The 13,939-nt window shown below is 37.6% G+C and overlaps 1 protein-coding gene and 1 non-coding gene across 3 annotated transcripts in view; both read left to right on the top strand.

Moving 5' to 3' along the window:
- The window catches only part of LOC134801812 (transmembrane channel-like protein 7), a 187,556-nt gene that overhangs the window by 2,236 nt on the left and 171,381 nt on the right, over positions 1-13,939 (top strand). Inside the window, exons 2-5 of one of the 2 annotated variants that reach the window (XM_063774434.1) lie at positions 1,890-2,084; positions 2,814-2,921; positions 7,034-7,134; positions 8,716-12,089. In XM_063774434.1, the coding sequence (XP_063630504.1) occupies positions 1,907-2,084; positions 2,814-2,921; positions 7,034-7,134; positions 8,716-10,725 (2,397 nt within the window). In that variant the 5' untranslated portion in view covers positions 1,890-1,906 and the 3' untranslated portion in view covers positions 10,726-12,089. Of the gene's footprint in view, positions 1-1,889; positions 2,085-2,159; positions 2,266-2,813; positions 2,922-7,033; positions 7,135-8,715; positions 12,090-13,939 lie in introns of those variants that run through there. The other variant, XM_063774435.1, reaches the window with a different exon arrangement.
- On the top strand, positions 7,968-8,160 carry LOC134802044 (U2 spliceosomal RNA). The gene has a single exon (XR_010145803.1). It is a non-coding gene; the product is annotated as a U2 spliceosomal RNA (small nuclear RNA).

Below are 13,939 nucleotides of genomic sequence, written 5' to 3'. Positions count from 1 at the left end.
CTCTGGTCTTTAGGGTGATTTTCAGTAAATCATTTGCATAACACCTCTATGACGTTACTTAGATTGTTTTTTTCGGAGACATTCAACTCTTTCTAGTACATGAAATGAAAACTTCAAATAAATGAAAATTTACTATGAAATTGAAATGCCTATTGACTTAATTGAAGCAATACAAAAATCGGAAATTAGAGTCATTTAACATTTAATTCTATTTATTGTAGTGTAAAATTATTTATTTACTTGCAATATAACACCAAACGCCTGAGCCAACTAAATACCTACATGGAATAATCAAATATTCCAAATATAGGCACATTTTATTTAAACCTTTAATAATATCTCAGACAATAGGTACAACGAACTTAATGCAAAAAGTTAACAATACTTTTCTACAATCTGTCAGTAAAAACATTTAAGGAAAAAAATAACAATATACTAATCAAATCCAAACCTTATAGCTGTGGTTATAAGGTACCTGTTACAATGTAGTCTTTATTTCCTGTCCAAAGTAATGATTCATAGTTTCCTGTTGAGTCAGATAGTTTTTTAATTAATTAATTTGGTGCTGTTTGAGGCTAAGCCATTACTTTGCTTAACATTTTACTATTTTAAGTATTTTACAAGCTTTTATTTAACATGCCCTGTTAGTATAAGTATGTATGTTGGTTAGTGTGGGTCAAAGCTTGAAAGCTAAATTTGACCCACTTCCCGATTTCCGCTGATTGAGCTGAAATATTGCATACGTAAATCTGATGACAATGCAATATTATTATTATATTATGATGACATCGAGCTTGGGAACTTTGTGATAAAACAACGCAAACTAATTGGGTTTGGGTTTGTTGGAATTGTCTCGATGAGTATTAGTTGCCCGTGGAAAGAAAAGTACAGTCAGCGATAAAAGCTTGTGGAACCAAAAATTTTTTTTGTGCCAAAACCTTTAATTTTGCTTGTTACTCTTGTTAGTAATCGTCTTTCTAGTGTTGTTCCGGCATTTTTGCCACGGCTCACTTGGGAGACGTGCGCGGCAACCTAATCCCAAGAATTGACACAGGTTTTTACGTAAGCGATTGCCATTTGACCTTCCAATCCGGAGGGGATACTAGGCCTTATTGGGATTAGTCCGGTTTCCTCACAATGTTTACAGTTAATACCTACTTCACCTATATAACGTCATTAGTAAAATGAAAACGAATGGAAATACCAGAGCACTTATAATTAATTCCTTATAATTCGATTTCTTCCATAAACAACGTATTTACGGTAATACTGATAATTCTAGATAACATATCGATATCAGTATTCGTAGTTCTATTCCTATTATAGTCTTAATTGAGAGAAGAGTGCTTTTTGTTCTTTTAGTGTTGATTAGAAGCATTTCTGTTTAGATTAACTATTGTGTTTTTGAACAAAGAATATTTGTGACTATTATATGTATCGGGTGAGATTGGTAGTCGAGACTCCGGGACACAGCTCTACCAAGTCAGCTACAGAAGCGTTATAACCGCCTTTGCCTTGTTGACCCGGGTCACAAGATGAATTAGCTTAAAGGTAACATTCGAATGTCAAGGTTATGTATCTATATTATACCAGGATCATCTGGCGGGCCTAGAAAAGCCTGGCAGACTGCTGGTTGAGTATGGCTGTAAAATCGCTCTCACGCGCTGATCGCTCGAAAAGATGGGACCTGGCCTAAACTCGAGTAGATGGCGACACTTTGCGACATTTAAAAAATTTAACACATCAGTGAAAGAACAAGGATCAAAGTCAAATGGCGTTCTAAAAGTTTTTGCTTTTACCTAAACATCTGCTCTTATAACACAAATAAACGCGCTTACTGAAATTCAAACTATAAAACACTATCATTAAAGTAACATTTTCTTTCGCAGCATAAAATGACGTAGCCATGTCAGGCGGCAACTCGTCAAGGGGCAAGTCCCACGCCCGCCACTCCGGCTGGGAGGAGGCGGGGGGAGAGTTCTACCAAGAGTTATATCCTGGGGCCGAGCAAGAACTATTTGATAATCTTCAACGAGCCGATGCTAACAAGCTAGCGACGCTATTGCCATCTAAACAAGCCCGAAGTGAGTATAGTGTGTAGTATGTAGTACTATAGTTCAGAAGTGGGATTAAAGGTGTTTTAGGGTAGTTAAGGCGAGTTCTACCAAGAGTTATACCCTGGACCCGAGCAAGAACTATTTGATAACCTTCAACGAGCCGATGCGAACAATCTAGCAACGTTATTGCCATCTAAACAAGCCCGAAGTGAGTATAGTATGTAGTACAGTTCAGAAGTGGGATTAAAAATGTTTAAGGGTAATTGGGGCGAGTTCTACCAAGAGTTACCTGTACCCTGGGGCTGGGCAAGAACTATTCGATAACCTTCACCAAGCCGATGCGAATAAGCTAGCGACGCTATTGCCTTCAAAGCACGCCAGGAGTTGTACTAGGGTTCAGAGTTGGGATCAAAACTGTTTTAGGCTGGTTGAGGCGCTTCTACCAAGAGTTATAACTTCATTAATCTACAACAAGCTTAATATGAGATTGGTATAGTAGTATTTGGAGTGGAATAAGGTAATCGGTAGGGGGTTTCCCGCCAAACCCAGAGAATAACCTACATAGTATCTAGCGACAGTTTTGCCTTCAATGCATAGGGCAATTTTTGAGTAGGTGAGTTCTACCCAAAATTACAAACTGCGACGCTATCGTCGCTTCTGTGTCATACACCCCTCATGCTGTTCGCGTAGTGACTATATATAGGTAGGTACTCTACGTTAGTAAAGTTATAAAATTAATATAATTTTGTGTTCCAGCTACGACGGTGAAACGCGTGCGGTCTCAAAATGAACGAAGACAATCCACCTACGCGCGCACCACTCAGAGCCGGGACATACATCTGTCTATGCTGCCGGACCTATCAGGTACGATTCATAATTGTAATGTAAACACAACTTAAGAGTTTCTGCCAAACTTTACGTTTTCATGAGGGTCGCAATTCTAACTTCTATCCTAATCTATACCACTTTTCCACCAACATTTCATTTTCCTGGGGGTCTCAGTTTTAACCTAACATTACCCTTTACTCTTCCCTGTCACATTTCTGTCATTACTTCGTTTTCATGAGGGTCGCAGTCCCAACCTAACATAACCCACTCTTCTGCCAACATTTAGTTTTCATGGGGGTCGCAGTTCTAACCCAAACCTAACCCACTTTTCTGCCATCATTTTGTTTTCATGAGGGTCGCAATTCCAACCTAATCTAACACATTTTTCTGCTAACATTTCGTTTTCATGGGGGTCGCATCGCTATGTCCGGCTGTTCTCCTCGCATTTCTCAACAGATTTTCGTAAAAATTTGTGAGCAGATTCTATAACTATATGGAATTATTTTATCGATTCGGTTTTTGTATTTATTTTGTCTGAACATTTTTATAATCCGTTAAAGTTCAAGGGGACGGGCTGTTGCGCGGGGGCGGGGTGCGGATCAGAGTGGAGCGGGGGCGGGCACGGGCAGACGCATGAGGACGTTTGACGCTTAACTCCCTTATTCATAAAACTTTACCCTTAATTAGTTAAATTATGTTTTCACTTCTCATGCTCAAAAACTGCACCTTTATGTCGTGCGTAGATGACATAAAATCGCATTTTATGCTCTAGAGCATAAAGTAAAATCATCTATTACGACCCTTATTGACTTAGCAATAAAGTCCAAATTCTGCCATACAAACTGCCAGCCCTGCCGGCGCGCCCCCGACCGGCGCTCTCCCGATCGGCGTGCCCCGCGCCTCCGACCGGCCCAAGAACAATTTTCTTTAGTCTTGAATAAATACGTTAAAATAACCTAAAATATTTGATTTTTTGTATATTTTCCTCGCAATCGAAGTGAAAAGCAGAGTGTACAACAAGGGCATAAATGTCCATTTTTACCCTCGTCTACTATTTTGGTCTTCGCTTCGCTCAGACCAAAAAATTGCCTCGGGTAAAAATGGGTCACTTTATGCCCTTGTTGTACAATCTACTATTTATCCCTTTCTTACAAATACATAAGTCGAAATGACAGATAAGGACAAACGATTATTAGCTAATTGAGGTTTGTAGCGCGTTTATGAATAAGGGGGTATGTCTATATTCAGAATTTTCCAGAGCAGTTTCCGCTTAGATTTCAACTACCAACTTGGCTGGCCTGGCTTTTGTATATCGACTTCGTTGTATATAGTGATTGAAATATTGATATTATTCTGGGGACATGAATATATACGTTATATAGTTAGTTATCTGCTTAACAAAATTAATGCCAATAGCAAAAAGAGGAAAACTCATTGTCAGTCAATTTTCTAACATTTTTCCCCAGCTTCAGAAGCGATATTTCGGGATGGTTGTGGTGGCGGTAATAAAATTTACAGTACGGCTCGTGGCATTGGTTTTGACAATTTTGATTAGATGGATTATTCAATTCCGGCGATACTTATTAAGTATTGTCTACTAAAATGAACGAAGAAACAGATACCAGAATAGGGGGCTATTCATAAATTACGTCATTTCAAATTAGGGGGGGGGGGGGTCTGGACATCGGATGACGGTAGCATGAAGTAGGAGGAAATGGGGTCATTTGAAGCATGATTTTTGGATGATTATAGGGGGGGGGGTCAAAAATCGATGACGTAATTTATGGACAGCCCCTAGTAGGTTAGGCTATCCATCACAAAAAAAACGTGCTAGCAAAAAGTAGGTTAGGTTAGAACTGCGACCCCCATACGAAAAAACTGCAACTAGAAAAGTAGTTTGGGTTAGAAATCCAAACTATCACAAAAAAATACTCCAGAAGAAATGGTTAGGTTAGAACTGCGACCTTAACACGAAGAAACTGCAACGAGAAAAGTACTTTAGATTAGAACTGCGACTCTCACACGAAGAAATTGCTGCCGGAAAGTATGTAAGGTTATTAGAATTGAATTTATAGTTTCTGATCATTATATTATAAGTTTGTATACCTACGTTCTACCTATATTACATACCAATTGAAATTAGGTGTAGATAAACCGTGAATCGATTTCACCACTTTGTGTGTGTTTTGTGTTAACACAATGTAATGTACACAGAAAACTGGACTCACCCCAATATCTCAGAATTCGCGAATCGTGATCAATAATTATGCTCATTACCTGCGAAATCTCACGATAGCCAATACATTGACCCTACTTGAATAAACAGTTCTACGAGATTTTTTCAGTCTGCTGAGAGTTTACCTGTGTGCTGGATTTATAGTAAACTTCATAGGTGTAGTGCGTTATAGTGATATTGTTAATATGGAGACAGGTAATTCTTACTGGTGATGTTTGAAAGTGATACTGTTGACGTACTATACTCATGAACTCATAGACAAATGTAGAGGAACGTTAACAAAAAGATTATTTACTGGCCGGCACCTAAAGTAATTTTAAAATTAGTAATAACCCTTATTTTTTCACGTTGCTCTAAATTTTTTCATGAGTGTATAAAGTGTAACTAATACAAGCGGAAACCGTATTAGTTACACATTATAGTATAGGTAGATATTTAAGTATTGAGTTATCTAAATTATATTAGCAACGTTCAAAATGCAGGTGTAGGATGGGTGTAGGTATTGTGAAGTGCCTTGTATTGGGCCTTTCAACTGATTGCCCTAAAGAGCTTACTTTTACTCTCACACACAGATGGGGGCGTGTCCGCTGACGGTACGGGTCCATTCACGAAAGCTGGCAGGAATCGAATGAACGAAACTTTCATTGTATGAGTGACACCTATATCGGTATACAGTCATAGCCATTTTATTGGTTAATGTGATACCTACACACAGATATTTTCATTCCTCTTTCATTCCTTTGCAAGTGCTGGCTTTCGTGAATCGACCTGTACTATAGTATCTCCATACAATATATAACCTAAAAATGCCAAATGTCGCAATATTGTATTGAATTGGCATCTATCATCGTACCCTTCCACTTTGAAAATAATATAGAAATACCCGATGAAATAAAAAAATCCCATCCACAGACATAATACCATTTCCCCGTTTTACCTCTCCGGAAATTTCACTTAAGAATCTGCCCAGACCACGGTCGGAGTGAGTAATCAAGTAATCAGGGCGTTTAACTCAAGGCAGTTAAATAAGGCCGCGAACCTTTTGATGAACAAGATCGAAGTCGTTGACCTGTTATCACTCCCAGCAGCATATGATGTTTATATAGCTTCATAAATATGTCAACGGCCAAGATAACATAAATACCTGAAAGAATTGGTAGGACTAATCAATATTTTTTTAAATATTTCATGTGTTATATGTATATTTTAAGTTTTACTAAAGTTATCAAGCACATAAGTCTGCGAGCGATACTAATGTTTTATTAAAGAAAATTAAAAAAACCGGGCAAGTGCGAGTCGGACTCGCGCACGAAGGGTTCCGTACCATAATGCAAAAAACGGCAAAAAAAAACGGTCAGCCGTCCAAGTACTGACCCCGCCCGACGTTGCTTAACTTCGGTCAAAAATCACGTTTGTTGTATGGGAGCCCCACTTAAATCTTTATTTTATTCTGTTGTTAGTATTTCTTGTTATAGCGGCAACAGAAATACATCATCTGTGAAAATTTCAACTGTCTAGCTATCACGGTTCGTGAGATACAGCCTGGTGACAGACGGACGGACGGACAGCGGAGTCTTAGTAATAGGGTCCCGTTTTACCCTTTGGGTACGGAACCCTAAAAATCACCGCCTCGGACAAAACTCAAACTTACAATATTTGATTGATTAATGATGATGATGGTATCCTGCTATCCCTCGTCAGGGACATAGGGCTCTGAGAAGGGATTTCTATTTTTCACGGTCCAGCGCAACCTTCCCCAGCTTTAGTATTATTTAATATGATACGGGTCACTTCTGGATGAGTTTAGCTCAGGACCGGGACAAGTGGCGTACTAGAAGAGAGGCCTATGCTCAGCAGTGGCCAAATAAAGGGCTGATATGATGATGATGATAATATGATTTATGTTTTACAGAGAACCTGTCAAATGAGGAACGAACATGGGAGGAGATCATGCAGATCAAGGCCATGCCGGTGCCCATGAGCCAAAAAAGGGACCTCAAGGCCAGGCTACAGGTAAAACTTTATATTATTATCACCTACAATGTAGTTTTCCATGTCAAAAGGGACTTTATGCCGATGCCATAAGATATATTTTGATATGGAAAGCTACATTTGGACCTGATTGAGGCGCGCCAGTGAGTATGAGATATCGGAGGACGCCGTGGTAGAATGTCATCGATCCCAGTGAGCCCTCACGAACGGCAGAGAGGGTGAAACGCCGGAGTGGGTTTAGTGGGCATTCCCACTCCGTCAAAAAAGAGTGAGTATGACATATGTCAAGAGAATTTGGGCTCTCGCAAGTTTATTTCTTGCGCTATCGTAGTGTTAAATTTTGCACACATTGCAGCTAGCAGCTTTGTGGATTATCAAACATTAGGATCTTAGAACACATAACACATAAGATGAAATCACTTGAAAGTCTACTCGTCTATCTAGTTGTTTTTCTCAATTACTAATTACGAAAATAAATCAGACTTTTCTTCACTAGGAATTCAATTTGACAAGAATAGTATAAAATTGAGCCTAAAAACCTGACGTAAGAAGGAAATTATGTTTCCCTTAATATCGTAAATCGTAACGTACCGTTATTCATTATATTACCGAAACCACAGGTTATGTGTAACCGTGACTCGTAGCTTGCAAAAGTATAACAACAATATTATACACATCTTCCCTCTTGCACGAATGATTGAGCACTACTAGCGCCATCTACACTAAACATGGTACTGCTATCAGTTACCCAATTTGCCGCTAGATGTCGCTGCGCAACTCCAGTGGATATCGTACATGGCGGTGTTAAGATTTTTCCTGATTCAATGACCCTCTCCGAACAAGTTTGTCGTGTTATCGCTTCTCGGCCTTTTGGCTAAGATCAAAGTGTAGTATCTGTTCTTTTCAGCTTAATATCTGAAAGTTCCCTCACTGAGGGACCAGTATATTAAACTGATTTTTGTAAACCGACGGGATGTTCGGGGCTCGCTCCACTCCCGTCACGGGTCGGCCCGGCATTGCAGTGCCGCCGGGAACGGCCCACATAATACCTTGAAAATTGTGCCATTATTAACCAAAAGGATACTTATTGTCGGTTAAGACGCTATTTCCATAAAGATTCCATTTGAAATCACCCTTATTGACAACCGATAATATGGTACCTTTTAGTTGAAAACATCACAATTATACTCTTATAATTATGAATTTATCACATTTATAATAATTTAATTCTTAGTTATTTTATTTAATCTTGGACCTGTAATTAGATAAAGACAACTGACGTTTTCAAGTGTGTTTAAATAAGCCTGGATCGAAATAGTTATTTACGATACAAGTGCGGAAAAGAGGAAATTCGAAACGAGTGGCGATAAATAAATTTATTAAAACACGACCGAAGGGAGTGTTTTAAACCGACACGAGTTGCGAATTACCTATTCGCACGTGTATCGTAAATAACTATTTCGCAACTAGTGTAAAACGCTCCCTTCGGTCGTGTTTTAATTTATCGCCACTCGTTTCGAATTTCCTCTTTTCCGCACTTGTATCGTAAATAACTATTAACTGTGTGTGTATTTTGTGTTAATTATTTTTTGAAACTTCCAGAATGCCACGAAACTCCGCCTCGTGGGCTTCGAGCAGCTACAATGGCGCCAAAGAAAAGTATGGCATCGCTTCCGCATCCGGTCCACCGAAATTATGGGCAAACTGAAACTTTGGCAGTCCCCCATGCGAGAGATCGAGGGCAGCTTCGGCACTGGTGTAGTATCATACTTCCTATTCCTACGCTGGCTACTATTCCTAAACCTAGTAATATCACTGGTGGTAGTCACCTTCCTAATATTACCAAAGACTTTACTAGTCGAAGACACTCAAGAATGTAATGAGAATTTCCCTAACTCGACTGAATGTTGCTCAGAAGCGTATTTGGAAAAGAATTTAACTGACAGTAATATTTTTTTCGATGTGATACAAGGAACTGGATGGATGGAAAGGACTTTCTTGTTCTACGGAGTGTATAGCAACCAAATATATACGTACTTCTTGGAGGGTTTGCTGGATTCACGGATGTATTATAACATGCCTCTGGCTTATATACTAGTACCTATATCTTGGGCGTTATTATCTTTGATAGCTATAGTAAGAACCGGAGCGAAAGGATTCAAAGAGAGGCTAGTAGAGAGCGAAGGACAATTCTACATGTACTGTAACCTGGTATTTGGAGGATGGGACTTTTGTATTCATAATGATAAATCGGCGAAAATTAAACATAAGGCGATATACAACGAGGTCAAAGGATGCCTTGAACAGGAGAGGTTTAAAGAGGAAAAACAGCTTAGAAGCAGGGAAACTCAAATACTGTTGCATTTAAAACGAATTTTCATCAATTTGGTCGTTTTTGCCATATTAATGGCCTCAGGTATACTTATCTATCTAACATTTAACTATACCATTGATAAACTCGGAGAGTTAATAAGTAACGACTCAAATTTGTCATCGAATTTCGACGCTGCTAACGCAACGCTAGCGCAACCTATAACCTTAAGATTATTCAGAGAAGGATCATATTCCTTTAGCCAGCTGCAAACCACCTTACTCGAGTTCCTTCCATATATTTGCATCGTCGCTTTGAACATTATTGTACCAGAATTATTCGGCTATTTAATCAAATTTGAAGATTATACGCCGGCTAGCGTTATAATAATAACATTGCTCAGGACAGTACTGCTCAGACTATCTTCCTTAGGCGTTCTTTTAAGCCAAATATATCACAGAATCACAGGGAAACACGGTGGAGTGTGTGCATACAACAACGATGATTCTCTTGCCTTAGAATGTTGGGAGACATACGTAGGCCAGCAACTATATAAGCTGATACTTACCGATTTCGCGTTACAATTCTTCACAACATTCTTTATTAATCTGCCTAGAGCTTTCATAGCACGGCATACTGTTAGTCGTTGCTTTAAAATCATTGGCGAACAAGACTTTTATTTACCTAAACATGTCTTAGACATAGTTTACACACAAACTATCATCTGGATGGGTACGTTTTTCTGTCCATTTCTACCTATAATCGGGACTGTGTTCTACTTTATAATATTCTACGTGAAGAAATTCACTTGCTTAGTGAATTGCACGCCTTCACCAGTCGTGTATAAAGCGTCTAAATCTAAAAGTCTCTTCATGTCAGTATTGCTACTAGGTTTCGTTGTGTCTATCGTCCCAGTAGCTTATTCTATCGCTGAATTAGATCCTTCAGTTAACTGTGGGCCTTATAGAGGTCTGACAACTGTGTGGTCATTCGCTGTAAGCACTTTTGTAAACTTACCACCCGCTATAAGAGCATTCGTGTTTTTCATAGGAACGTCAACTTTCGCGATCCCAGCGTTCGCTGTTATGCTTTTCGCTTTATACTACTATTGGGCTGTAGCAGCAGCTAATAGGCATATGGTGGTTGTTTTAAAGAATCAGTTAGTCCTAGAAGGGCATGATAAGCAGTTCTTGCTGAACAGATTGAGCGCTTTCATAAGGCAGCATCAGAAAAGGTGTGAGAGAAGGAATAGAGCCAGTTTCGCAGACGATGATGCGTCGATTAGGCAGAGCTCTAGGTAGTCTGGCGAATAAATAAGCGATGATAAGCGATGTTACGATGTTATGATTAGGACTTATTGTACAGTACTGTCGATGCAAAAAGATCTACACGCAATTGTGTTATACTCCTTCTAAGCTAAATTTGCAAATAAAGGAGTGTCATTTTAAACGTTATATTTTCAAAATTTGACATTAATGATGACGCTACCACACTTTGTCATTCAAAATGCGATGCAGTTAGCTTGGTCCGATTTTATCCAAAAGTGAAGTATAAATTACGTTAATTATCTTAGTGTTTACATCAAGATTTGTCTTCTGCTCTTTAAAAGTATTACGAAGGCATGAAAGATTTGATGAATTATATCAAATGGTATTTTGCATTGCTAAATATAAAATAAAAGAGATAGGTAGACAAATACACGTATAACACACATTATGGATGGATGTATCTTTTTTTTAAAGATTTGTAAGATAATACCAATCAAGATAATACCTAAGTATTTGAATTAAATGAAATATCGGTGTATAATATGTAAATTTATGTAATAAGATGATTTTGAAGACTTGTTCTAATCGAAATTATGTCAAACATCGATTTGACTATAGCCCCATGTTATTTATACTATAAATTATTTCTTTTTTATAATGAGTGTTTTTTATAAACTTTAGCTCACATTATCTTCCATTTTCTCTTATTGAATGTTCTTTTTAATGTTTTATTGTAATGAGGGTTTCAGCGATCGAGTTTTTCACTAGATGACAGCACCGTGGCGAGAGGTCTAGCTGTCATAATCCACCAATCATGTTTAACCATGTTTTTTTTATTGGTGGATTTTGACAGCAGCTGTCAAAAAGACATCTCGTCACGGTGCTGCCATCTAGTGAAAATCTCGATCGCGGAGACACTAATTATAGTGAATATGTAAATGTTGTACTATAACTACTGTAATTATAAATAAAAGGCTGCTAGTCAAGTAAGATTAACTCCATGTGGCAGTGTCTGGGACAAATGTCACGTTATCAAGCAAAAGGGCAATCAAAATGGACTATATCAATATCCAACAATATGGTACCGTTTTGCCGAAACCGTCACAAATATTTAAAAAATGCTTACACTCTTATGAATTCATTAAACTTAGAAGCCTCTTATAAAACAAAAGTGTCAAAAAATTAGACATCTTATCAACGATTTGTTAGATTTTACAAACGTTTATGAATACAGATGTAGTGGATAATTGTTTTCCATCGTATTTTCTCGGAAACCCTCGTATTTGTCATGCTACTTCAGTGAATGTCAGTACTTTGTACCGAGACTGACTGAAATAGCAAGACACGTTCGTACGTTTCCGTGAAAATACGATGGAAAATAATTATGCACTACATCTGTAACGGCTCCTCTACACGTTGGGCCAACGCGGGCCAATCCAAGGGACGCAGCCATGCGGTAGAGGGAGCAAGTGATATTGCTATCTCATTCTACCGCATGGCTGCGTCCCTTGGATTGGCCGGTGTTGGCCCAACGTGTAGAGGAGCCGTAATGCTATAGGCCCCGTGCATGAACTATAGGGGGCAGCATAGGAACCGTCAGATTTTGGCGCGAGGCGTTTATGCTTCCGATGTAGCCCACAAGATGGCAGAACCTACTATGCACAAGGAAACGTACCGACGAGAACGGTAGATTCTTTGGCAATGTACATGTGCACATATGTTTCCGATTCAGGCCACAAGATGTCACTGATGTCAGACCCTCCAACGCGTACGGTCCCTATTAAATGTGAAACGTAATCCCAGACACTGAACACAATTATATTCCTATTGATCCATACTTTATGATCTCTTATGTATGTATTACTTGAACATTTGTTAAAATTATGAACTATGTTAAATGTACTGGTTATCATACCAACATAGATGTATATTATGACATTTTATAAATACTTAAGACACATTAAATAATTTATTCTTCAATGTTTTACTAATAATATTAAATATAAAGTCAATGCGGCCAAATCCGTCATAGTGATAGTTCCGTACACGAGCATTTTTTCCAAACAACAGTAAACAATTGATAATTTCATCGACAAAGCAGCGATTGCTTTTAGTTTCAGTAATTAAAAGCAGATGGCCTTTTTTCCTACGGAAGAATAAAACAAGAAATATACGTACGCTCGTGTACGGAATTACCCCTATGACGGATTTGTCCGCATAGCTTATTTATGTGTTTGTTTTAATATCAATATGAAAAAAAGATATAATTGGTATTTAAATATTCATACTATATGACTTTGTTTCAGAGGCTTAAATTATATTATTATAAAACGCACCAATTAATAATTTAACACGTGCTTTTATTTAGTGCCAAATTTTGTTCGATTTTTTTATACGTTTTAAATAAATATTTTGTTAGTGAATATTTCTGAGTTGTAACAAATAAAATACTCAGTAGAGAATTTTAACAGTAAAGTAACAATTAATAATTAATAATACTGACACAATAACGGACAGATTGTATATTTATTCATAAAAGTTACTGAAATGATTTTGTACAATGGCATTTATTAATAATGTAGGAATCCGGGTTTTCAGTCAATATAGCCTAGTATTTTCTATTTGTTTCATAAATATAAAATGAACTTTATGCTTTTTTTTTTAAATCACGTATTATTTTTCTAAGTCTTCCTTTTATTTATATAATCTTCCTTTTAAAGCAAAGGTCACAGAAAATATTAATTTAAGAAGCGATTACGATTAAAATCATTAGTGTACAGTTCTTTACATACGTACATGTATAAAAAAAGAAATGTATAAACACAAAACTGATAATTCTATGACAATATACTTAGTTAAAAATATATAAATATAAACTTTACTAGAGACAGGTACTTAAATAGAGAATGCAAACGTGATAAATAGCTCCACCTACAAAATATGAGGCACGTAGTGTTGTATGGACATTGTCAGTCTTCTCTGTTTACTTGCCTCTCTGTAGTCTTAATTCTGTATTTGTATTTTGACATACACTGTCATACACTTTTTCAAATGCACAAGTCTATTATTGCTCAAATATTCGATTGTTTTGTATGTACATATATTTCTGGTCTAACTAATAAATATTTGCCATAACGTGCCAGATACGGTAGCATATAATACATAGTACATAATTTAAGACGCATTACGTACAGTCAAATATAAAAGTGTTAATACGTTCGGTACCACTTACTTGTATGTAATTTTT

Source organism: Cydia splendana, chromosome 23, assembly GCF_910591565.1.
Source record: "Cydia splendana chromosome 23, ilCydSple1.2, whole genome shotgun sequence".
NCBI lineage: Eukaryota > Metazoa > Arthropoda > Insecta > Lepidoptera > Tortricidae > Cydia > Cydia splendana.
The sequence above is the reverse complement of the archived record's forward strand: the minus strand, read 5'-3'. Positions and strand labels throughout refer to the sequence as shown.